Genomic DNA, 26,713 nt, shown 5'->3' with positions numbered 1-26,713 from the left:
CAGATTTGTGACCTTTTCTCTCTGAAATCTGATTTTGATTCTAGATTTTTGATTTTCTTCTCAGATTTCTAATTATATTTTTTTAAACTTTCTGTTTTAACTCTGATTTCTGATTTTAATCTTAAATTTCTGACTTTTTGACAGAGTTCTAATTTTAATCTTAGACTTCTGACTTTTTTCTCATAATTCAGACATTAAACCCAGAATCCTGCCTTTTTTCAGAGATTGAAAGGAAGTTGTTTCTAGAAAAGTTTCAGTGGCCCTTCTCTACCATGGGTATCATCAGGTAAAATACAAGAACGCCTGTCAGACTGCCTTCTACCATGATTGTTCAGTCCCTCTATCACTTTTCATCCTTACTCTGATTTGTGTTAATGAGAAGTTGAACAGGTGTACCTAATAAAATGATCGCTGAGCATATATTGCACCTGATATAATGAAACACCAAATATTTCTATTAAAATATCTCTATTTTGAAACAGGTGTGAAGGGGAAGATTAAATCCTAACAAAAAGCAGACACACCCATATTTAATGAAAGAGGCCACCACTTGAATGTAAATGTCCTCTGTATATTTACATTGTTTTTAAATCACTAGTACAGTGTTGCTCAACCAAAGAGCCAAAATTGTTGAAAAATACCTTTGCAAGAGCCACAATCTAAGAGGTGAAAAGTGGGTGTAAGTGGTAATAAGAAAAAGTTAAAGCTGGCAAAATAGGTGAAAAAGATGCAAAAAAACATGGCGAACAGGGGAAAATAGGCAGAAAATGGCAGAGACTGGGTGAAAAGTGGCAGAAATGGGTGAAACGTGACCAAAAAAGTGACTTAAAGGATGTCAATAAGAAAAAAAAAAGCGGAAAAACAACTAAAATTGGAAAACAAAAATTTTTAAAAAGGGTGGAAAATGAGTGAAAAATAACCAAAATTGGCAAAAAGGTGGGGGAAATGAGTGAAAAATAACCAAAATTGGCAAAAAGGTAGGGGGAAATTAGTAAAAAATAACTAAAATTGGCTAAAAGGTGGGGGAAATTAGTGAAAAATAACTAAAATTGGCTAAAAGGTGGGGGAAATTAGTGAAAAATAACTAAAATTGGCAAAAAGGTGGGGGAAATTAGTGAAAAATAACTAAAATTGGCTAAAAGGTAGGGGGAAATGAGTGAAAAGTAACTTAAATCGGCAAAAAGCAGCCTTAAAGTTAAGGTTAATGTTATGAGGACACATATTTAACATAGATATAATATACGTAGGCCTAGATGTACGAAAAACATTTCAACTGACAGTAAGCAGTAATATAAAGAATAATGTCATTGCATTAGAGGAGACAAATAAACTTCACTTTTCTGTATTTTGGGCATCAGAAAGCTGTTTATTCTGATAATTACGGAAACATATTAGATCTCTCTCAGTTTAATCATTAGATCCAATAAAATGGGCTTAAAAACTAAACAATGAATATATTGTTAGGGAAATGTTTGATTTTTGTTTTGGAGTTTTTGAGGAATATTACTTATTTTTAAGTATTTTAGCAGCTCTTATGAGGGCAACGACACATGGGCTGTACCGCTCAAGTCTGCCTGGCTCCAGCAGAGGGCGCTCATGTTACAGAAAGCACCAGTCCTAATGGAAACTCAGATTAACACGTTATAAACAGTGTTTAGACACCCAAAGCTGCAAATGAGTGCAAATTGTAGTCACTGAGATCATGAATACTGCTACAAGTGTCCCCCTTTCATAACAGACTGTACTGTGATTATTTAAGTAATATTTCACCCGTGTTTCCCAGTTTTTAAGCATGTCATTGCACTATTTCTGCACCGTATGTCATCTAATATTTACTACATCGAAGCCTGCGGAGTTAGGAAACAGTGTCATGCGTAAGTTAAAAATAAAGGTATCGTTTATGACTGGTTGTGTAACAGCTCCCCCGCCCTCCTCTGTCTGTCTGGAGAGCAGCTAACAGCTGGAGGCTCAGACTGTCCCCGGTCAGACTGCGAAGCTAACCCAGCCTAACGTGACAGGCGGGCGGGATCCAGGCCAAACAGTCGTCTTCTCAACATTCAGCTGACTTAATGTCAGGGTTATAGTAAATATGGATTTCGACGCGTTGTTTAACGAAAGGACGTTCCAGTTTTCGGACTTCCAGGAGTTCACGGTATGTGGTTTAGATAAGGAACACTGGGTCAACGGAGTGCTAATGCTAGCGTTAGCCGCGTTAGCTCATGTCATTCTGTTAACTGAACGTTGTGTACCTTCTCTAAATATGCTGACTGGGGGGTTCAGTTAGCCTCCTAGCTGTCTGCCTAAGTTACCCAGATATATTTGTCTAACTAAAAATAACATTTGTTTAAATTCTTGTGTAGTTTATTAAGCCAAATAACTTAAACACGGATTATAAAGATAGCGAACGCTTGTAGTTTGTTAGCTAGCTGCAGCTAACTTACTGCTGTACTCGCTAAAAGCTTAGCCGTCGTTAACGCACTAATTTATCTCCGTATGCTGTTTTAAAGTGTGCCGTATTTTATTCATACGAAGTTTAATGGAAATAAACGTTCAATATTCATAGACCCCACCTAATACATGTATTGTTTTAACGACTGATATCATGGACCTCCAAATATTTCCATTAAAATATCTCTATGTCGTCAAACAGGTGTTAAGGGGAAGATTAAATGCTTCTAATATAAGCAGACTAACCCTTATTTAATGTAAGAAGCCTCCACTTTAATGTAAATTTCCTCTGTATATTTAGCCTACATTGTTTTTAAATCACTTGTACAGCGTTACTCAACTAAAGAGCCAAATTGTTGAAAATACCTTGGTATTTGGTGAAAAGTGGCAATTACAATAAGTTAAAGCTGGCAAAATAGATGAAAAAGCTGCAAAAAAGTGGCCTAAATGGGTGAACAGGAGTAAAATAGGCAAGAAATGGCAAAAACTGGATAAAAAGTGACAAAAAATGTGGAGCAAAGTGGCAGAAATGGGTAAGACATGACAAAAATGACTTAGAGGTGGCAATAATGGTAAAAAGAAAAAAAAAAGTAAATAAAGTGGCAAAAACATGGCCGAAAACGAGTGAAAAGTAACTAAAATTGTCAAAAAAGCAACAAAAACAGCTGGGGAAATGAGTGAAAAGTGACTCAAATTGGCAAAAATGTGGGGGAAATGAGCGGAAAGGGACTGAAATTGGCAAAAGCAGCAAAAATGTGGGAGAAAATGAGTGAAAAGTAACTAAAAGGTGGGGGGAAAAGGGAAAAGTGACATGTAGGCTAATGGCAAGAGGTACCTTAAATGGGCTAAAATTGGCAAAAAATTGCAAATAAGGGCAATGAAAATATACAGACAAAAGTTAAAGGTTGACAATTAAAGCCTGCTGTATGAGTGTGGGAAACAAACTGCAATGGATAATTCTGAGGTCAAAATTTCCCATTTTTATGGTTTTCCGGGGGAATAATATTTCTGATGTAGACATAAAAGAGCCACATGTAGCTCTAGAGCCAGGCGTTGAGTATCACTGCACTAGTACAAGGCTAATGTAGCCCTGTTATTGTTCTGTATTTTGTACTGCCGACCTTTAATTGTTCCACATGCTGTGATGTGCTTTTTGTCTTCCCAGTTTCTTCCTGGACATCAGAAGTTGACTGAACGAGTGAGAAAGCGACTGTATTATGGCCTGGACAAAGATGTGTCTTTAGATGCCCTCTCATGCCCTGTTACAGGTGAGTTTCCAATCATATAAATAAGTATATTCATCTCTGACACACCTGTGAAAATGCAAATGTTTGATTTGACTTGATATTTGCCTAAGGAATCATGTTTTTACAGTTCATTGTGTAAGTAGTCACTTTACTTGGACTTTTCACACAATGTTATTGTCACAGCCTGAAATATAGATAGACCTGTTTACTTCTTTCAAGGGTTAAAAATCAAACAGCAGCTGTCAAAACAGGTAGATGTGATTAGATCATGGCTTTCCATAAGCACCAGCTGTCAGCCAAACAGCAGACTGGACACTCACACAGTTGGCTAGTGTTTTTTTTCCCTAATTGCTGAGTTAATGATACATTTGACTAACAAATTGTAATGCAGTTGTCCTGTAAGCATTTGATTTACTTAGAAAATGTTTAGAAAACTATTGATTAAGAATTTTTCTGTGCCACTGAAATATAAACATAAAAATAACCTTACTGTGATGACATCACTCATATATTTAGTGTTTGTCAGTAAGGTTTGAACGTCTCATTTGAGTGATGTTTAATTCTAAACACTCTATGTGGATGAACAACAGTTCAAATCTTGCAAACGTCTAAGCCTTAATTAATGAAGTAGTGGATTTTTTTATGTTGATAACTATGTTTTTATTTTAGAAAACCTAAGATCCACCACAAATTTTTCTTAAATTTTCCTCAGATTGCAGGAGTTAGGTGTCACATCTTCAAAACTTCTCAGATGTCGTCTTGTTTTTTGTGCCTTGCTATGTTTAATGAACGGGGTGCAAGTTTTTGGACCCCACCCCAAATGTATGCACACACTTCTACTGTCTCTGTGTGTCGCGCGTGGGCTGAACAGCGTGCTAGGATTACATAACATATCGGTGATATCCTTTCTTACTTGATAAGACCTCAGTGTGTGATCCTGTGATAACAGTGGCTGTATCACTTTAACAGGAAGTAGTAGTAAGTGATCAGCAGATTTAAAGCATGATTAAGTACAGAAAGAAGGCCATTTTGCTGCTTTTTAGCATTTTTTACCACTTCTTATTACTGCTTTTGACCCCTTTTTGCCACATTTAATCAATTTTTGTTTCATTTTTGCAAAATTTTCGCTCAATTTTGCTGTTGTTTGGCCTTTTTTTCCATCACTTTTAACCCCTTTTTACCACCTTTCAGCAGCTTTAACCCTTTTTTGCCACTTTCTGCCACTTGTGGTCTATGCTGCCACCATTTTGACACTTTCAACCCATTTTTGCCAGTTTTTGCCCACTTTTGCCTTTGTTTGACCACTTTTTGCCCAATTGTGCCCTTTTTTTTACCACTTTTAGCCCACTTCTACCAACTTTTAACAACATTTAACCCTTTTAGACCACATGTAACCCATTTTGACACTATTTTGACACTTTCAACAAGTTTTTACCAATTTCAAGCCATTGTTTGGCCACTTTTTAAACAATTTTCCCCATTTCTGACTTTGTTTTGCCCAATTCTACTATGTTTTTCATCACTTATAACCCATTTTTGCCACCTTTTGCCATCTCTATGATCCCCAGTTGGCTGGGCTTCAGAAAGCTCTCCCTTTATCTCCCCTTACAGGCTGTAACATTATTTAAAAGGTCTATTTTGTATCGATTTTAATATGGAGTGCCTTGGGCGAAAAAAGGTGGAAAAATCACTGCTATAACCAGCACAGTATTAGATTAAACTAGAGTTGGAAAATTTTGAAAAACTATCTAATCGTGTTGATTTCGACTCATTTTTGCAAATTGGAAATTAGAAAATTGAACATCTATTAAAAAAGGATGAAAAAAAAGCTCTTCAGTGTTAATTACAGCTTTTTAAGGACAAAAACTGGTATCATCCTAAATCTTTATCAGTAGGGTCAGACTCAAAGCGGTCAGACGTTAGAATTGGCCTGTCGAAGTGGAAGATGCATCTCTGGTTTAAGTAGAAACTAGAGCTCTTTTATTTTAAAGAGACAGAATCTTTCATAGATTTAGCCTCGTATTTTTGTTCTGAAGGTTGCCTAGATTCATGTTTTTAGTTTTGAAATGTATAACTTTTCTCCTGGGGCATCCCCGCGGACCCCTGGAAAGTAGGAGTGCACATGTTCAGGAAAACCAGGGGAAACCCCTTTTAACGGCGCCGTTCTGTTGCTGTATCTGATTGATGTTTTGTGCTGAACAACGATTGTTCTCTGACATCAACTGCACGTTCTGACAACTACACTCCACCTATTTGTCATGACTAAGATCCATTTGGATTTGGGTTTTTTTGTTTTATTTGTTTCTTTGTTTTGCCGGGTTGAAGGATTGAATAGCAGGCATCACTAAACATCATCATTTGTTCAAGATCAGCAAAGCTTTTCATATCCTTATTTGTATTTGTAAAACATTTTGATAACAGTCTCAAAACCTTAATATCCCTGGTTTAAAATGTTTAATTGTTGCCTTTTCAGCTCAGTTCATCAGAGCAGGCCTCCATACACTGGCCTAAGGATCAACCCCGGTCTCTGCACTGTTTGGCACTAGACGTTCTTTAAAATCTAAAGTGAAGGTACTTGAGTTGACATTTTTTACCTTTTCTCTCTGTGATTCCAGATATTGCCGTTGAAATCTTCCAGAAGTCTGCCCCAAGCCCGATACGAAAGCTCCAGAAGAAGTATGCTGCCCACGTTTCCAGGTGTGCACTCCTCGTCTGACATTTATGCACACATTTTATTTACCTGGCCCGTCACTGGCAGCCTTTAACACTTCTTCTTAAACCATGTTAATATCATTCTTTGTTGCTGTAGGGAGGCCTGCATCTCTCCTTGTGCCATGATGCTCGCTCTAGTTTACATAGAAAGGCTCCGACACAGAAACCCAGAATACCTACAGAAGATCTCCTCCTCTGACCTCTTCCTGATCTCCATGGTATGTGTGTCGGGTTCAAAGGCCTGACTAAATGTGTCACAGTGTTCTTACTAGTAACTGATATTACAGCTTTGTTCCCAGGCTGCTGTTTTCTCCAGATTATCCACTTACATGACCTCTTAATTTAAATTAGATGGTTGCCAGCAAATACCTTTACGATGAAGGTGAAGAAGAAGAGGTTTTCAACGATGAGTGGGGAGCAGCTGGGAAGCTGGATGTCAAAACCATCAACAACCTGGAGATGAACTTCTTGAATGCCATTGTGAGTGTTTGTCTGTTTACTTGTATGCATGGTTGCTTCTTCTTTTTCTTCGTCCCTAACATTATTCTTGATTTTTATAGGAGTGGAGCCTCTTCACGGAGCCAAATGACTTCTTTGATATTCTTAGTCAGCTTGAAACCAGGTCAGTGATCAGTCTTATGAACAAGACTATACCTAAGGGGATTATTTATCTACAAAAAAAAAGCCATAAAAAAAAGAGTTTTAAAACATATATTTCTGACCCTGGCCTTTTTATCTTCAGCATTGCGGAGCGGCAAGGGATGAAGCGCGGCTGGTTCACCTACACTGATCTTTGTGTCCTTCTGGAGCAGTCAGCCTGGAGCCAAGCGCTCACAGCGATCTATCAGCACTTTACTAAGGTGAGTGGGATTTTCAGGGATCCTTCAATGCACACACAGATACAGAACACTATTGTAGTCATTTTAGGGTTTTAATAAGCATAGAAAAAGGCAAGAGAGCATTAAAGTGACTGTTTTCCTGAGCTGTTTCCCCCTTTTTCATTATCTAAAATTATTTTTAGAATTAAGCTTAAGTTCACAGTTAGGGTAGGAAAAATATTTACACCCATAAGGAAAAAATGCAAGCCAGAGGGAGCTCCATGTTGTCCAAAAAAGGCAACAAGAATGGCATGCTGCTCCTGCACAGAGCTGCCTGTAGACTTGACGTCACAGTCTGCAGGACAGCTCTGCGTCATAAATCTGCCAAAACAAACATGTACGACCTTGTAAAGGTTTAATTTAATATTTACACTGTAGAATAAATAACCAAATACTTTGGATTAAATTTCTGCAATGTGCAACAGGTTAATTTGTATATGGAAATCAGCAGCATCATTCTGTCATTAATCAACATTTCTGCAGACATGCAGAAATGTCTGCATGTAATTTTAAAAATGTTTTTAGATTTTTTAAGGCATCTGTAGACGCCCTCTCAGTGTCTCGCGACCGTCAATTAGGTCCCGACTAAGGTTATTATAGCTAACTAAAACTAAATAATTAACGCTAAAATTCGAAAATCATTTTAGTTAACTGAAACTAAATCAAAACTAAGCTTTACCAAAAAAAAAGAAAAAAAAAAAAAAAAAAGGAAACCAACTAAACCAGTTTAGTGCGCTTACAAACCTAAAATAGAATAAAAATGGAGTCAAAATATCCTTAGTTTTAGTCTTTGACACAGCCATACTGACTGGCACCTACTCCCAGGTTTAGAGAGTGACAATGGCCTGATTTGATTGGCTAAACTTCACACAGTGGTAGTTTCATGTCTGATGTTGTATTCAAACATCATCATTAAATAGATGAATAAAAAGTGAAGAGTAGCCTGTTTTAATGTTTTTTAAAATGTATGACACTCACTCAGGCCAGACATCTATCTGAAAAAAACTAAAACTAATAAAAAATAAACTAAAACAAAGCATTTTTCCAAAATAAAAGCTAAACTAAACTAAAAAACTAGCAGTAAAAACGAATTAAAACTAAACTTTAATATAGCACACAAAGTGAAAATGAAATGAAAATAGAAACTAATGAAAAATCCAACACTATTATAACCTTGGTGTCGACCTCAACGTTGAGAACCTCTGCTATAAACCACATGTTGATGGAGAATGGCAGAATTGTAGTGGATGAGTAAGGAGCCACATGCATGAAACATGAAGAAGCATCCAGAAAAAGTGAAGAAATACATGAAACTTGCAGGACAAACATGATGCAGCTTGAAGAAAACATTTACAAACACACAAAGCAAAAAAATATACAATTAGTAATTTTTTAACAATATTAATATTTTTAAAAGAGGAAATAGTTGGTGACTTGTTAGTGGTTAAATAGCTTTTTCCTGGTTTTTAAGGTAGAATGTGGTTTCCTGGGGCTCAGATGATGATTTGAAGTATGACTAATCCTTGATAAGAGTTATGAAATAAGAAACATGCCTGCTGGTGTTAAAACAGAGGCTGTTTGTGCTCTGATGTACAATGTGGTTTGAAAAATCCACAGAGGAGTCTTGAATTCACAGTAGAATCTGGATTATGAGTGACACTGGTTCTGTTTGACTGTTTTGGGGAAGAACAAAACTGACTTCCTGTCTGATGATTTTCATCCCCTTCATAAAAACCCACAATGCACAGTTCATGTGCAGCTCTTTAGCTTGGTTAATGCTTCTGTGCGTTCTGCACCAATGAGACTGCTGTGGACTTGTGCATTGATGTGTCCAAGTTGCTCTGCAGTACTATGTCCAAACTACACTGCAGTGGGAATTTTATGCCAGGCCCCAGTCCTGTGGCCACATTTCCAGCTTGTTTTTGTTCAGGAAAGCATAAGAACTGAAACCAAGCGTATTATGTTGGAGTTGGGGATGATAAATATTCAGCAACAGTTAATCATACCACAAAGAAGAAGAGAAGACATCCCAGATAGAAAGTACTTGAACCCTCTTTTACTCATTCAACCCTGGAGTTTTCAGGACAATGTCAGAGTAAGCTACTCTGAAAATATCCTGACTTGCTTGTTCACTCTTACTTTACTCTCCCTGCAGTTTGTATTAAGGTAGAAAGACTTGTGTGTGAGATTTTAAAAGTTAAGTGTTCTATTTCTTTCTTCCCAGGTCTCCTGCATGCTCGGCCTCGTCTATCTTACCAGCGTAGCCGGTCTTATCGCTACCAGCGCTGTGCTTCATCAACTCAGCCTCTCCAGAAGCGGCCAGTCCCTCCTTCCACCTCCACTCGAGATTAGCCCCACCCACCTCGACACCTCCAACCTGAACTCAGACGCTCCCTCTGCAGCCCAGCGCCCGCCTTGTTGTGTTCTGGCCAATAAGAGTGTAAACCGGCAGACTGGTAGCATCAACCAGCAGCACACTCCCTCCAATCCCCCCTCTGCTTCCTCGCAGACGTCGTTATTGTGTCTCTGGGGCTCTCTCCTCGCCTCCATTGGTCACACACATCCTGACATTAATTCTGACATGGACTCGGCCCAGACCTGGTCGCCTGTCTCTTACCTCTGCCCCGGCTGCCTCGCATCTCTCCCTCCTCTTCAGTGCGGACTCAGAAACACCTCCACTCTCTCCGCTCGCGGCCCCTTCGGTAACAATCAGCATCATGCACCATGGCTCGCCTCAAGCTTTATCGGAGGGGCAGAAACAAGTCTGAATTCTCGCCTTGGGGTGTTTCCTCCTGTACAGCTGGGACCATGTCACCCTGAGTCTGTGCTACCTGTCAACAAAGCCCAAGCTCTCCTTATGCCCGGCTAGAGATCAGCTAACTGTCCCGCTGTCTCCCTCTGAAAACAGACTCTGGAAATTTAAACCAGCATCATTTTCATGACTCCTCGGTCATGTTTGTGTTACTTTTCCAAATCTGGATGACAGGTGGAAGTGGGAGAACGAAAGGCTTTATTTGAGTCATCACAGGGTTGAAATTCACTTAAAAGTCACAACTCCAAAATAGATTTGCCATAAGCAAAATGCCATATTTTTCAGTAAATGCTCTGCAGCTTGAGAAGAAGCGACTTGAAGATGTTTTTCTTGGCTGCAACCTCAGACGTGTGTACTACAAAGCAAGGTTAACGGTCTAGTGAGGCCCTGAGACAGTTTTTTTTATCAAGAAGGTGGCACTCTGGTATGGTTTCTCATGCTGCAAGCCTAATCTTTTTGGGACAACAGTTATAGATTTAATCAGCAGAGGACATCACTTCCTTTTTCCTCTAGTTCTTCTCCTGACAGAAATTCTTAACCAATAAGAATATTGAAGCAAACGTGCAACCATAAAGCGACCTTAGTAGATTCCCCAGGGTGCAGAAAAAGCATGCAAATCCAGTTTGCATCATTCTGCCAAAGGAATGGACAAGCAATCATTTAGTGATGTCAGATATTTTCTATTTCTTCTCCATTCTGGCAGATTTTTTTATTTTAAAGGGAAATATTGCCCCCAGAACTGATTCATTGCAATTCACATCTACCAGTTAAAGTCCCCTACCTGCAGCTGTATCAACCAACCAATCATGGTTGATCTTATTCCTCCTGCTCCGTTTTATTCACATTTTTCAAAAACCAAAAATTCTCAACTTTTGAGCTTATTGGATGCACCAAACAAGTATTGCTGGTTATATAAAAAAACAGATATTAGTTATTGGAACTTCGATATTATTGCGATTTTAAACATTTTGCAATACAGTGACTATTATGATACCATATATTGCGATCTATACCATTTTTTTCAACCGTTTAGCTAAGCGTTACTCAACTCTGCTCAACCAAAGAGCCAAATTGTTGAAAAATGCCTTTGCAAGAGCCACAATGTAAGTGGTGAGAAGTGGCAAAAACTGATTAAAGTGGCACTAAAAATAAGTAAAAGGTGGCAAACACTGGTCAAAAGGCAGCAAAAAAGGGGCAAAATAGGCATACAATGGCAAATAAGTGTGTGAAAAGTGAAAAAAAACAGGGAGAAATAGTGGCAAAATAGAGCAGAGAATGGCAAAAATGGGTGAGAAGTTACCAAAAAATGAATTAAAGGTGGCAAAAATGGCCAAAAAACATGGCATTTAAACAAGTGTAAAAATGACTTAAATGGGCTAAAATGTAGGGAAAAATGGTCAAAAAGTGGCAAGAATGCTGAAATCAGTGGCATTTAATGGCAAAAAAGCTTAAACAGGTGAAAAGTGGCAAAAAAGGGAAAACTTGCAAATGGCAAAAAGCAGGATAAAAGAGGCAAAACGTGGCCAAAATGGGATAGCAGTAGTAGAAATGGGCAAAAAGAAATGGCTAAAGTGGGCTTAAAGCAGTGAAAATGGATTAAAAGTGGCTAAAATATTGAAAAGATTTGCAAATAAAGGTAATGGAAATATACAGGGAATAAGTAAAGGCTGACAGTTAAAGCCAACTGTATAAATGTGGGGATTCAAACTGATTGATGTGACATGCAAAGGATAATTTCTGTGGTCCCTTTTCAAGGTTTTCTGGAGAAATAATATTTCAAATTAAGACATAAAAAAGCCAAAAATCATCACAAAAGAGCCACATGTGGCTCCAGAGCCATGCGTTGAGTATCACTGGTTTAGCTGATTCAGCATTAGTCTTGCCCTCATGTTTGTCGTATTTCTGCAGTATTTTATTTTCATGTTGCATTTTTTACAATCCTCATGTGTCGCGTCCATCTCATCCGTGCCCTGCTTGCATTCCTAATGACCTTCCCCTGGTGCTGCCAGGGGAAGGTTGATGTTATTTAAGTCAAATACCATACAATCTGGTAAATAAGTCACACTTTGAACATCTGTTTTCTCATCTAAAAGTCAGCTGTGGCTTATGGAGCAATGAGCCAATATACGGCTTTAAAATGCAGACACAGGACGTCCTTAACCGCAACGGGATTGAACATTCACCTTTTTCCCTTGGGAGACTCAAAAAAACAATAATGCAGCACCTTTAACCGTCTTCAGGTAGAAACAGCCGTGGTAACACTCCCAAACTTTGCCCCAAGCATCATTTATTTAAAAAGAGTAATCCAGTGTAGAAATCAGCAGGAAAATCGCTTGATAATGAACTAAACTAGGTCATTGTGATGCATTTAAGGTAAGCTCAGTAAAATGACTATCTTCATGCAGATCCTGCTTTGTAGTACACCTCTCTGTTTTGCTCCCAACTTTTTTGGAGAGTTCAGCCCTGTTAGAAGTGAGGCAGTGGGTTTGAGTGATATCCTGTTATGTTAAAGCTGCTTGGCTCTTGCTGTGAAAAGTGAAAGTGTGTGGAGGGTTTGCAGCTTATCTGAAAGTTGCTCTGTAGGTTGTTCCTCGTATGGTGGTGATTTTTCAAGAAGAAGGGATTTCTCTTGTTTACTTTGCTAAATTTTGGCTTAGGTTTCCATATATTCATACGTCTTCATCAGACATTTGGTCAAGCACTGATTCCCTACAGCAGATCTTTTTTTACTGTTTGCATCGTTACATTGAAACCTAGATATTTCTATTCAAACACAATGCAGATGTCACCTCCATACCTCAGTTTAACAGTCTCCTCTTACCCTGGTCATTCTAAGCCAAAAAAGTTCCTTATTCCTTCGTATTGTCTTTATTTTTTTATTTTTATTCAGTAAGAGGGTTTATTAGATCTATTATCAGTTCAGCCAAATTGAGGAGAGAAACCTTGGGTTTCCTTTGGTGTGTTGATAACAGATGGGTTTCTGGTTGGAGTTTTGAAGTGAGAATCTTGAATATAACACGCTAACAGCACTGTTTGTTTGATTTGCACATGTAGCTACAGTTTGGGTTGCTAAAGGACATTTCACTCCATTATTACTTCATAGTCGAGTGTCTTTTTTAAAACATGAGGAAAAATGTAAAGAATGGCTTTTCTTTTTATATTCACAGCTGCACATGGTCCACGGGACTCTTTGATTTGTTACCGAACCTTTTGGTAAACTGAGCATCAGATTTGATACGTTTTGGAAGTCCTTTAATTTTTGTACATGGTGTAAAAAAACGAATATTGTAAAAAATCTGTAGAGCTAATAAAGAATGCATTTCTTTGAGACGCTGGTTTAACTGTTTTTGTTTTCACATCAGAGGTCTCAAAAATGTTCGCACTGAAATTTTCAATGTAAAAGACTAATCAATGAATAATGAGCAACACATTTCAAATCATTATTTGTGTTATGTGTGAAATATCAGACTAAATAATACTAATGTTAGATCAGGCACAGGTAAAGAGAGGGTTAGCAGGAGCGCTGTGCACATGTACACTCAGATAGTAGAGTTTAAATGAACAGATCGAGCAAAATAGACAATTGTGAACAAAAATGATCTGAAAGAAAATCAGTATTATTAACATAAATGTGTCACATCTTTGTTGAGACTGTCCTGCACAGATTTTCTGTTATTTTTTTTATTAGAAAAAAGAGCAGAAGTGTAAAAAGATTCTGATTCACACTTGATTGGTATTACCTGTGAACCTGTGTGTGTGTGTGTGTGTGTGTGCTGAAATATGGTCGGTAATTCGGCCTGGAATTTTTATCTTGTAAATTATAGACATCTTTGATTTGCATGGGATTAAAACACAGACGTCCCACATGATAATTGCAAACTACCAGTGGTCCCAAGGTAATTCTAATCCCATGCAAATAGAACAAATTATGGCACTTTAGAGAGAACCACATTTTATCTGTTGAGTGGACATTTTAATGTGTTTTCACCACTGGAAGGGAAGCCTAAAGGGCACTTTACCATGTTTTATCCATTAAGAGGATACTCCAGATGGCCCTTAACCTCTTGTTGTCTACTGGAAGGGCAAAATACAGGGCACTTAACCACATTTCGTCCAATTAGCAGACAATTGACCATGATTTGTTCACTGGCAGGGCATCCTATATGACACTTTACCATGTCATGTCCAGTGGGCACTTTACATCTCTTTTGGTCTACTGGAAGGGAACTCTGGAGGACACATTACCATGGTTTCTCCATCAAAAGGGCACTTTACCATGTTTTGTCCACTGGAAGGTCATCCAAGAGGGCACTTCTCCCCTCTTTATCCATTAGGAGGACACTCCAGAGGACTTTTAACCACCTGTAGTCTTCTGGAAGAGCACTTTAGACGGCACTACAGCAGGTTTTTTCCAATGAAAGGACACCCCAAAGGGCAATTACCCAGAATTCTATTAAAGCACACCTTAGAAGGGCACTTTACCACATTTCAGCCAATAAGCAGACAATTTATCATGTTTTTTTCTACTTGAAGGGCATCCTAAAGGGCACTTTACCATGTCCTCTCTTTATTAAAGGTCACTCTAGAGGGCACTTTAACATGACCTCTCCATTAAAAAGTCACTCTAGAGGGCACTTTACCATGTCCTCTCCATTAAAAGGTCACTCTAGAGGGCACTTTACCATGTCCTCTCCATTAAAAGGTCACTCTAGAGGGCAACTTACCATGTCCTGTCCATTAAAAAGTCACTCTAGAGGGCACTTTACCATGTACTCTCTTTATTAAAGGTCACTTCAGAAAGCACTTTACCATGTCCTGTCCATTAAAAGGTCACTCTAAAGGGCACTTTACCATGTCCTGTCCATTAAAAGGTCACTCTAGAGGGCACTTTACCATGTCCTGTCCATTAAAAGGTCACTCTAGAGGGCACTTTACCATGTCCTCTCCATTAAAAGGTCACTCTAGAGGGCACTTTACCATGTCCTCTCCATTAAAAGGTCACTCTAAGAGGGCAACTTACCATGTCCTGTCCATTAAAAAGTCACTCTAGAGGGCACTTTACCATGTCCTCTCTTTATTAAAGGTCACTCCAGAGAGCACCTTACCATGTCCTGTCCATTAAAAGGTCACTCTAAAGGGCACTTTACCATGTCCTGTCCATTAAAAAGGTCACTCTAGAGGGCAACTTACCATGTCATGTCCATTAAAAGGTCACCATAGAGGGCACTTGTCCACACTTTGTCTGTTGGGTGAACACTTTACCATGATTTGTCCATTAAGATTACACTATACACGTGTTGTTAATTGGAAGGGCACCCTTGATGGCACTCTTTACCACATTTCATCCATTGAGTAGATGCCTTTACCATGCTTTGTCATTTAAGACGACATTCCAGAGGCACTTCTGCATGTTTTTCCACTGGAAGGGCACTCTGTAGGGCATGTTATCACATAATATCCACAGTAAGGGTACCTTGATGAGCACTTTATCACATTTATTTCATTTGAATGGCTTTCAGTCATGTTTTACGTACTGCAGGGGCATCTGAGATGGCACCTACACAGCTTTACTTCTAACAACAAACACTCAAAGCTTTAATTCCCACAAACATCACAGTTTACTTCAGGCAGCATTGCAAAAGCTGGACCAATCAGCTCCTGGAGACATGATGTACTAAGGGGGGCTGTCACATGCTAACTGAGAACAAGCTCTCTAAATGCTGGCCAGCACTTTAGACCAGCGCTCTGTGCTATCATGTCAGTGAAAGTAGGCATGTTTATTTTATCGTGATCTCAATATTGACATTTTAATATTCATGATCCTGAGTTTTGTATTTATTTAGCAGCCATTTGGGACTTTATTTTTGTTGTCAAGGTAAGCATGGTTTGTTTTTATCTGCTATTGTGTCAAATTTTAAAATTTTGATGCTGTGAAAACCTATAAACATGCCATTGTGAATGCATTGACCTTGACTGCACCAACCTTGACATTTCTTGACATTACTGACTCAATTTCACGCTGTTTTTTTCTGAAATAGCAGGTGAAATTGTCCCTTTTATACAGGCCCAGGAAAATCTATTTTTAAGCATGCTTTTGGATCAATTCAGCATGAAAATGATGACAGATTTCTTGAAAATGTCAGCTCCTCTCAAAGAGAAATGCATTCCCTTAAACAATGCTAGAAGATGTGTGTTTTCCAGCGACGGGAAGGAGACGGGAGTCTGCTTCTGTGCAGAATCTGCAGTGGCGTCCCTCCCCCCCAGCCTGTTCCAGCGTCTTCCACCCCTCCCCTGGCTGTGGCTGACACATACCACTCGGAGAGTTCCTAATATAGACCCGAGTGCTCTGAAGGAAAGGGTAACAAACGGAGCCGAGTCACCCTATGGTTCCTATCTGCTGCTGTTAAAGGACTTTTTCATGGACACAGCAGTGAAGAATGGAGCCTTTCTCACAGGTGAACGCTGCTCCAGGATGAGAGAAGGGGTTGTTGTGTGGGGAACAAAGCTGGTGTTGTGTATGTCAAGCTATGTGGACAATGTCATGAGGAGAATGTCTTCTGTGTTGTGTTGTAGGTGTCATTCCCGGGGAAGAGGAAGGAATCACAGACACACGGTAGGATTATAACAGCGTTCAAATGTGCATGAAATAAGAGGTACTGCTCACGTCCATGCTTGTCATTGTGTCTTTGTAGGTGTGTGCCTGCTTGTTAACGTGTGCTTTTTCTCAGATGCTGATGCCACAGTCTACATGAATTTCATGAAGAGCCACAGCTGCTATGATGCCATTCCAACCAGCTGCAAACTGGTCATCTTTGATACCAAACTACAAGTAAGACTGCTTTTCTAACAGCTCTTAATCTCAGCGACATGCACTGAAGTAGTCAGAGGATTGCTATTTTTGCCTGTAAAGGTGTTGAATTATTCATCCACAGGTAAAAAAGGCCTTTTTTGCACTGGTGGCAAATGGCTTGAGGGCTGCGCCTTTATGGGACAGCAAGTTACAGAGATTTGTGGGTAAGAAATTAATTTTAAATTGCCTATTTATAGTCATATCATGGCTTCTGTGAGGCAACATAACTGCACAATAAGCCTTTAATAATGCACTTTAGCCGTTCTTTGCTAGAGAAGCATTAGTGCTCAAAATAATGTAGGATGAATCATGGATTTCTGTCGCTCCGTTGACAGATATGATTGTTCTTGTTGTTTAATTCTTTACAGGTGATTTGATTTGTTGGGGAGAACTGGAGATTTGTGGTACTGTAACTAAGGTTTATTTCATGAAGGAAAAATAGACACTGAGGCATCTAAGGAATTCACTTTAGGCTGGGAAATGTGTCTGTTGTCCAAGCAAAAGGTTTCAGGAAAAAGAGCATCAGGTCTCAAGAAAAAAGGTGGCAGAAAAAAAGGCGGCAGGTTTTAGGAAAAAAAGTTTCAGGAAAAAGGGCGCAGGTCTCAGGAAAAAAGTTGTCAGGTAATAACGCGTCAGGAAAAAGGCATCAGAAAAAAAGGGGGCAAGTCTTATGAAAAAAGGCCTCAGAAAAAAAGGTTTTAGGAAAAAGAGTGTCAGCTCTCAGAAAAAAAGGCGGCAGAAAAAAAGGTGGCAGGTTTTAGGAAAAAAGTTTCAGGAAAAAGGGCATCAGGTCTCAGGAAACAGCGTTCAAATGGAAAAAAGGCATCAGGAACAAAGATGTCAGGAAAAAAGAAGTCAGAAAAAAGTCTTGAGGAAAAATGGCATCAGGTCTCAGGAAAACAGGTGGGACCTTTTTTCCTGAGACCTGACGCCTTTTGTCCTGTTGCCTTTTTTCCTGATGCCTAACGCTTTTTCCCTGACATCTTTTTTCCTGATGCCTTCTTTCCTGAGATCTGACACCTTGTTTCCTGAGACCTGATGCTTTTTCACATGACACCTGACACCTCCCTCCGAGACCTGAGGATGTCCTAAAACACCATACACAGGTGAATGTGAGAGGAGCCTTTGTGTTCTTTTTTTGTCAACTGTGGTTTTGGCCTTTGAAATCTCTCCTGGATGCTATTGTTGCCCAGTCTCTTTCTTATTGTTGAATCATGAACACTTAACTGAGTCAGTGAGGCCTGCAGGTCTTTAGATGTTTTTCTGGGTACTTCTGGGACCTCCTGGATGAGTCGTCCACGTGCTCTTGGAGTCATATTGGTAGGCCGGCCACTCCTGGGAATGTTCACCACTCTTCCAAGTTTTCTCCATTTGTGGATAATGGCGCTCACTGAGGTTCCCTAGGGTCCCACAGCCTTAAAAATGTCCTTGTAAGCCTCTCCACACTGATGGATGTCAGTGACTTTGTTTCTCATCTGCTCTTGAAATTCTTTAGATGGTGCAATGGTGTGTTGGAGATCTCTTAGCTTACTTCACTTTTAGTGAAAATCTGCTCGATTAAGATATGGTAGAGAATATAAGATTCTCAATTTCAATTTGATTTTATTTTTGTATGATTGAAATTTGGACCCTGTGCTTTAAAATGATCGATGTTAATTCAACTAAAATTTGATTGTTTAAATTTCCGTCTCTAAATTTTCAACACTGATTAATTTCAATACAACTTTAAGTTTGCTTGACTGGAAATTTGGACCCTAAATTTTAAGGCTGACTCATTTATTTTGCATATTGAAAACTTGAAATCTGAAAGGGACAAATATTTTTTCACAAACTCAATAGGTCTTGATTTCAGCTGTGTTAAACTTTATACAAACCCAAGAATAAGCTTGGGCTTTCTGAAAACAGAATTTTTTTTAATATAATATTGAAGTCTCTTTTTTTCCTGCTTTCTAAATGACAATGTCTGCTTTTGATAATTTGTTAACATCATGACCATTTTTTAACGCTGAGCTGTGGAAATCCATGATAAATCCTGCACTGATTCATGCATTTAAGTCCCACATTTTATTCATTGACTGATCATTACTGAACTGTATTACTGATGCAAATATTTCACCATGAAGCCTTTTCTGTCACAGGTATGCTGACTATCACAGATTTCATCAACATCCTGCATTGCTATTACAGATCTCCTTTGGTGAGCATGAACACACACTCCAGTAAATCACACTAAGCTTAGCCCCACTGGTTTGAAGTTTATTATGTATGTAAAGTGTGCATCACTAGAAACTACCACCTGGTGGATAAAGGCCTCTGTGAGGCGTTAAATTTCCCTACAGTTTAACAAGGGTTGTTCTTGAAGACGGGCTGTGGTGATGAGAGTTGTGTGATTCATAGCAATTTGTGCAGATCATGAGGCCCAGTGATCCTGACATTCAACCAAAATCTAATCAGTTAGTCCTTCAGTCAGAGAGGACGTGTTCAGTCAGGGATGGACATAAGGCCCACTAACTTTGACCTTTGACCTATAACCTCCAAAATCTGATGAGTTCATCCTTCAGTCAGAGTAGATATGTGTGTAAGTTTGATGACAATCCGATAAAACATTCTTGAAATAGTCCGTTCACATGAGTGGCCCAGACAGACAGATAAGAACACTTTGAGGAATTTTCTTCCAAAAAATCCACTCTGACTCTCTCCTCTCCCCTCTTTCCCTTTGCTTCCACTCCTGCCTCTCCTTCACCATTTCCCTCTGCTCCCGTCTCCCCCTCTCTTTACTTTCCCTTTGCTCCTGCCTTCCTCTCTCCTCTCTTTTATTCTGCTCCAGTTGTTGTCTCTCCTTTCTTTTCCTCCACTCCAACATCTGCCTCTTCTTTTCCTCTCTTTCTCTCTCATCCTGTCTTTCATCGTCATCCCAACTCTCTGTCTTCCTGTAATACTAAGTCTGTATCCTCCTCATTTACTATCTCCTCCTGCCCCTGTCTTCCTCTCTCCTGTTGTTCCCTCTGCTCCTGTCTCCTCCTTCCCTTTGCTCCCACTACTGTCTCTCCCTCTCCTCTCTTTCCATTTGCTCCTGTATCACCCCCTTGTTTCTCTACCTCTGCTCCTGTCTCCCCCTCTCCTCTCTTTCCCTTTGCTCCTGTCTCTCCCTCTCCTCTCTTTCCCTTTGCTCCTGTATCCCCCTTTCCTCTCTTTCCCTTTGCTCCTGTCTCTCCCTCTCCTCTCTTTCCCTTTGCTCCTGTCTCATCCTCTCCTCTGTAGAAGTCATAGGTCGAGGTTAAGCCTTATTGGTTAAGTCTCACGTTCATCCCTCACTTTTATGATTTTTACAAATCACACCTCAACAAAAGCCACCACAGCCCTACTTCTTGTCCCAGCACTTGTTCTAGTTTCCAGCTCTATAGGACATAAAACAGCTTCATGATGTTGTTGGCTGATAACATGTTATGAGCTACACTGCAGTCATCTGCTTGTTTGAAATATTCAACGCATATTAGCTCCTAGCAGAGTTGGACATAAAACCGGTCTTTGAACGGCTGCATTATCTGATTTAATGGCGGCTTTCTAACAGGATGTTTTTTCTCTCTAAAGGTTCAGATGTACGAGCTGGAGAGCCACAAGATTGAAACATGGAGAGGTGACTCATTTGAAAGTAAATAACAAACACATAAACCCATATTAACTCTGCAAACACGTCCATGAATTCCCACTATAGCTCTGCTTTGTTTTTCTCTGTAGACGTCTACTTGCAGTCTTCAAGTCACTTCCTTATAAGTATCACTCCAGAGGCCAGGTTAGCATGCAGACATCTCTGATCAGATCTGTGATACCGTCCTCCTCCTCCTCTATCCAGACTGTAAAATCTTTCTTTTCTCTTAACTTGCAGCCTCTTTGATGCCATCTATTCCTTATTAAAGTATAAGATCCACAGGCTGCCTGTTATCGACCCAGTGTCTGGAAACGTGCTGCACATCCTCACCCACAAAAGAATCCTCAAGTTCCTCCATATATTTGTAAGACTGAACTCTCTAGCGCTTGAATTAAACAGGATGTGTTTAATTTAAAGGCATATTTCCATGTTCACAGGGGAAAAAAGTTCCCAAGCCGACATTTGTCGGGAAGCAGATCCAGGAGCTTGGGATCGGGACGTTCAGGAACATTGCAACAGTCCAGCAAACAGCTACACTTTATGAGGCTCTCTCTATTTTTGTGGAAAGGCGAGTGTCTGCACTTCCTGTGGTGGACGAACAAGGTATACTTTTATTATTGTGACATGCAGCTGTGATTGACTCAGGATCTGACCTTTCTTCAGTGCCTAATGCTTGTGTCTCATTTTTGAAGATCTACCAGTGTAGCATAGAAATAAATAACCAAAAAGATCATCGTTTTTACCAAATGCTTGCTGATACAATAAGATGTTTTCTTACATTGAGACTGAATTCAAGACTCTGTAAAGAAAAATCTAGACTTTGTGTCTTAACACTCTAGATATGTTGGAATAAGGTTGTTGTAGACATGTGAAAACTCTTAGATCTACATCTGACTAATTTTTTTATTTAGACTGTTTGAAAGTTTTTCAGCTCTTTCCTGGCTTGGTTTTATTTGGGCGGGGCCATGACATCACCCCCCCACCCCCCACCCCCACCCCCACCCCCATTAGAATAAAAGGATTTTCAAAGAGAAGACTGGTCATATCAGTAAACATGTAAACATGTCTAATTTCCACCCCCTCTTAAGAATAGTAACCCAGTCAGAGCATGTTTGGATGGCAGGCTAGTATTATGTGTATATAACTCAAGAAAGTATCCTAGCTGTATTATTCACTCTCAGGCACTGATATTTAACCATCCAATTCTTTCTTTTCTCAGGTAAAGTGGTGTCGCTCTACTCCAGATTCGATGTCATTGTGAGTACTGTAAAGCAGTGGTTCTCAAATGGTGTGGCAAGGCACACTAGTGTGCTTTAAGGCAAGTCTAGGTGTGCTGTGGGAATTCATATATATGTATATATGTTGGATCAGTAGCATTGGTGCTAGCATCCTGGCTAACAGTTACCTCATGAAGAGCTGAAAAGCATTGCAAGCTATTATTGGGTTGAAATTGGTGTTGAAATTATTAATTCAGGCTATTTTTAACCAAGTTAAACGATTTTTCTACCCATTTTTGCCCCTTCTTTTGACAACTTAAACCATTTTGCTGCCTTTTACCACTTTTTTGGAACTTCTTGCCACATTTAACCCATTTTTTTTACCTTTTTGCCACTTTTCACCAAATTTTGCTGTTGTTTGGCCATTTTTTCCATCACTTTTAACCCCCTTTTTACCACTTTCTAGCAGCTTTAACCCTTTTTGCCACTTTTCTGCCACTTGTGATCTATTTGCCACCTTTTTGACACTTTCAATTCATGCCACCTTTTTGCCAATTTTTGCCTTTTTATCCCATTTTTACCACCTTTTTGCAACATTTAATCCTTTTAGACCACTTGTAACCCATTTTTGACACTATTTTGACACTTTTAACTTGTTTTAGCCAATTTCAACCCATTGTTTGGCTATTTTTTTAATCCAATTTTGCCATGTTTTTTCATCACCTTTAACTTATTTTTTCCACCTATTGCCCACTTTTGCCATCTCCGTGATCCCCCATGATCCCCAGTTGGCATGGCCCCAGAAAGCTTTCCCCTTTATCTCCCCTTATAGGCCACCTTCACTGTAACATTACTTAAAAAGTCTATTTTGTATCGATTTGAATGTGGTGTGCCTTGAGATTCTGGCTTAACCTTAGGTGTGTCTTGGGCTAAAAAAGTTTGAAAACCACTGCTGTAAAGAACTGTTGTAGTTTATAACTCCTGTATATAAAATCTTGCTTGCACAGCGCTGACTTGTTTTGTTCTCTGCCAGAATCTCGCTGCTCAGAAGACTTACAACAACCTGGACATGACGATGCAGGAGGCCGTCCGGAGGCGTACGTGTTTCACTGAGGGAGTAATAAAGTGTTATCCTGATGAAACCCTGGAAACCATCATCGATCGAATCGTCCAAGCTGAGGTACACTTTTTCATAAAGAACTGTGTGATGAAGGAGAAGCCTGTTCTTTATGCGTATCTTCTCCGCTCCAGGTCCATCGGCTGGTCCTGGTGGACAGAGCTGACATAGTGAAAGGCATCATCTCCCTCTCTGACCTGCTGCAGGCCATGGTGCTATCCCCCGCAGGTATTGACGCACTTTTGTCCTAGCACCGGGGGGGCAGAGCGTCCAATTCCTTCCTTTACCTCGTGTGTAAGCTCGAACCCTGAGCAGTTTAAACAGCCAGGTAGGCTCTGGAGCCTCTCTTTAAACTCCAATCAACCTCTGTCCTTCCCACAATGACCCCTGTCCCACCCACACTGACCCCCTCCTCCCTGTTCTCTCTTTATCAGATAGAAATCTCCTTTCACATTTAGACCACTGTCTGTGCAAAACACAAAATCCCGCAGAGAAAAAGCATGTTCTTTCATGCATGGATGCATATTCCAAAACTTTAAACAGACTTTTCAAACTCATGATTTGATTGCATTATGTCATAGAATTTTTAAATCTTGTGAAATTCACAGATCAAAATCCAAAAAAATTGGGACATGTGAATAGAGGAGTACAGTGATTTTAAAATTCTGTTGACCTTTATTCAATAGAGGGCAGCACAAAAAATATATATTTGATATTCAAACTGATAATTGCATTGTTTTTTTGGAAATGCATGCATATTTGCATTTGATGCCTGTAACACGTTCCAAAAAAGTTGAGACAGGAGTAAATTTACCACTGTGTTCCATCATCTTTTCTTATAACTATCTGGAAGCTTCTGTGGACGTAAGGCACTAATTGTTGAATGAATTAGTGGATTTTTTTCCCATTCTTGTTTGATGGACAGCTTAAGCTGCTCAGCAGTGAGGAGGTTTCTGTTGTTGCACATTTTCAGTGGGAGACAGGTCTGGACTGCACGCAGGTCAGTCTAGGCTCCGCCCTTTTAACCCTGAAGCCATGCTGTCAGGGGCGTTTCCTGCTATAAGCGAATGATGCAAATGCATAGGGCCCCACAAGCCAATAGGGGGCCTCAAAGCTGAATGTTCAGCCTCGTCTGAGGAGAACTAAGATCACCTGTCTTTATCCCTGTGTATGCTTACAAATAAAAGTAGGATATCAGAATGAAATTAGCCACAATGATAGGCTGTTGCCAGGGTTGAACTCCACTGTCATGCAGTGACTGAGGTTCGCTGACAGGTAGCATGGGAATGACTGGGTCAGTGTATTTTTGGCAGATCCATTTCCTGTTCGATTTAACAAACATTTTCTCGTTTTTTTCATTTTGGTCACAAAAATAGTTTGTCATTTGTCCTCAGCTAGCCTCGGATGAATGCTAGTTAGTGAGTGACATCAGTTGTGTTCTTGCTTTTAAAGTAAACAATTTTCAAAAGCACTCAATATGTGTTTTATTTATGACATATAGATATGTTTATGTTTAATTTTAATATGAGTGGTTATCATGCATATCATGCATGCATCATTAGCATGTTTGTGGATCATTTACTGGGTTTGAAACCTCTCCGTCACAGTTTGGCAAGCTCGGGGCCCCCAAACAGCATTTGGCATAGGGCCCCCACAAAGCTAGAAACAGCCCTGCATGCTGTTGTAACTCAGGTGATAGTGGCTTGGCACTGGCTCTCTGAAATAAGCAGGCACGTCCCTGAAACAGAAGCTTATGTTGCTCTGAACTCTGTATCTCAGTTTTAATGCTGCATTCACAGATGTGCAAGTGACCCACGTCATAGACGCTAATACACCCACACCATCACAGATGCTGGCTTTGGAACTTTGGGTCTATGACAATATCCACAGGCATTATTTACAACAACAATTTGAAATGTGGACTCTTCAGACCAAAGCACACCTTTCCACTTTAGAGAAGTGGGCGGGGCTTCTGGATGTTGTTTATAAGGCTTTGGCTTAACTTACCTCGGCTTATTTACTGTTTTTCTGAAGTGTTCTTACGCCCATGTCGTAAAATCCATCACAGAATGATGACATTTTTTAATGCAGTGCTGCCTGAGGGGGTCAAAGGTCACCAGCATTCAGTGATGGTTTTCAGCCTTGCCCCTTACATGCAGAGATTTCTTCAGATTCTCTGAACCTTTTGATGATGTTGTGGACTGTAGATGGTGAATTCTTTGACTTTATTGCAGTTGCATGTTGCAGAATGTTGTTTACTCTTGGACTATTTGCCCACACAGTTTTTTAAAACGTGAACTTCATCATGGCTATATTACCTGTGTTACCAGTCAAACTCTTTACCTGTGGAATATTCCAGGTGTTTTTTTTGCACATTCCACAACTATCTCAGGCTTTTTCTCACCCTGTCCCAACTATTTTGTAACATTAATAAATATCTAACATGTCTCAACTCTTTTGGAATAGGTGTATTTACTTATGTGCAGCACTTTTCCCTCTCAGGCTTAAGCTTTATTTCTTGTTTTCACACTTTTTGTCAAATAACCTCAGAATTTTGACATTTTGATCCCATTATAATGATTTCTGATCACATTATATGTACTTTTCTGCTACTTTTATCTCTTATTTACCATTTTATTGAACAAATATACTGCTAGAATGATCTTTTATCTCATATTTTGCTTTCTTTATCTCTTTTTCTAAATTTTAATTTTCAGGTGGATGATAATTATGAATGCCAAATTTAAAGTTTCTTTCTAATTTTAGGCTTTTTCTTTACAAAGTTATAAGTTATCCTTGGTCAAACTGAATTTAAAAAGCTAAGTTGTTAATCCTTGGGATTTTGTTGGTTGCTGAGGTGAATCACTGAAGTTTCTGTCTTTCAGATATCAACTTGTGACTGAAAAGAAAGCTTACAGGAGGAGGAGAGGACTATTTCTCCAGCTGTGCTGCTGTTTACATCGCTGTCATTACTGTGCTCAAATAATAATGGGCAGTGCGCTGACCTTAATACTGCCCAGGTTAGCTGCATTTGATCAAATTGATCAATATTTGTGTTTACTCATGACTGTGTATTTCTGTATTAAACATTTGTATCAAAACTAACTTCGGTGTGGTGTTTTCAGTGTTCATCTATTGATTAAATGCAGAGGAATATAGTGTATGTTTGGTTACATAACAGGACTTTGATGATGATAATAATAAGGATAAAACACATTGGCTGTATTTATTCAGTTTGAATAGCTGCAGCAGTAGGAAAAATGTTTTAACACTCGCAATAAAAACACATCTTTGTCTTTTTACTACACGACCATACCTCTGGGATTTAAACCCTTTCGCTACAGTAAACAAGGAAACACGTGACCACATTTTTTTCTCATCCGTGACGGGCCTTGTGATCCGTCCGCCCATCTGTGTCCCTGCTTCATAAAGTTACCGTGAATGAAGGGAGAGGAAACCCGGAAAACGATACTGATTTCAAAATAATAGAGATCATCGTCGACAATTTATGGTACTAAACCTGTATTCGTGCCTTTTAATTTTAATTACGCCATGCTTTGAACAAACCTTGATTTTTGTGTCTATTTTTGCGTTTATAATAATAATTTCAAAAATATGTGTAGGCTCTTTTTTAATATCTTCTCATGGGCCAAATAATTCTTTACAAATTTATTCTTGTCAGCACTATTCTATTTTACTATCTTTCAAAAGTTTTTTAAAATGGTAATTTGACTTATTCCCTCATGTATTTAGGTTTTTTTAATGCTATTTGTGTGTCTTTTT

The 26,713-nt window shown here is 39.3% G+C and overlaps 2 protein-coding genes across 6 annotated transcripts; both read left to right on the top strand.

Annotated features, from left to right (window-relative positions):
* The first annotated feature begins 1,956 nt into the window (after window positions 1-1,956).
* Window positions 1,957-11,134, top strand: cnppd1 (cyclin Pas1/PHO80 domain containing 1). The gene is made up of 8 exons (XM_041782299.1): window positions 1,957-2,152; window positions 3,614-3,716; window positions 6,311-6,392; window positions 6,505-6,625; window positions 6,759-6,887; window positions 6,968-7,029; window positions 7,150-7,267; window positions 9,510-11,134. Exons 1-8 carry the CDS (start codon window positions 2,090-2,092, stop codon window positions 10,152-10,154), a joined length of 1,323 nt encoding a protein of 440 aa, XP_041638233.1. The 5' UTR covers window positions 1,957-2,089; the 3' UTR covers window positions 10,155-11,134.
* Window positions 11,135-15,828: 4,694 nt separating this feature from the next.
* On the top strand, window positions 15,829-26,017 carry prkag3a (protein kinase, AMP-activated, gamma 3a non-catalytic subunit). 5 transcript variants are annotated; one of them, XM_041782223.1, is made up of 14 exons: window positions 15,829-15,972; window positions 16,299-16,552; window positions 16,671-16,710; window positions 16,826-16,926; window positions 17,030-17,111; window positions 19,086-19,144; window positions 20,539-20,599; window positions 20,686-20,740; window positions 20,834-20,960; window positions 21,034-21,199; window positions 21,816-21,853; window positions 22,847-22,993; window positions 23,065-23,258; window positions 25,816-26,017. In XM_041782223.1, exons 2-13 carry the CDS (start codon window positions 16,535-16,537, stop codon window positions 23,179-23,181), a joined length of 1,011 nt encoding a protein of 336 aa, XP_041638157.1. In that variant the 5' UTR covers window positions 15,829-15,972; window positions 16,299-16,534; the 3' UTR covers window positions 23,182-23,258; window positions 25,816-26,017. The 5 variants fall into 5 exon arrangements, with proteins under 5 accessions (XP_041638157.1, XP_041638156.1, XP_041638158.1 ...); XM_041782222.1 differs by having other exon boundaries at window positions 16,284-16,552; XM_041782224.1 differs by lacking the exon at window positions 15,829-15,972 and having other exon boundaries at window positions 15,986-16,552; window positions 23,065-23,158.
* Window positions 26,018-26,713: the final 696 nt, after the last annotated feature.

Source organism: Cheilinus undulatus, linkage group 24 (genome assembly GCF_018320785.1).
Source record: "Cheilinus undulatus linkage group 24, ASM1832078v1, whole genome shotgun sequence".
Taxonomy (NCBI): domain Eukaryota; kingdom Metazoa; phylum Chordata; class Actinopteri; order Labriformes; family Labridae; genus Cheilinus; species Cheilinus undulatus.
This window is presented reverse-complemented; position numbering and strand designations above follow the sequence as displayed.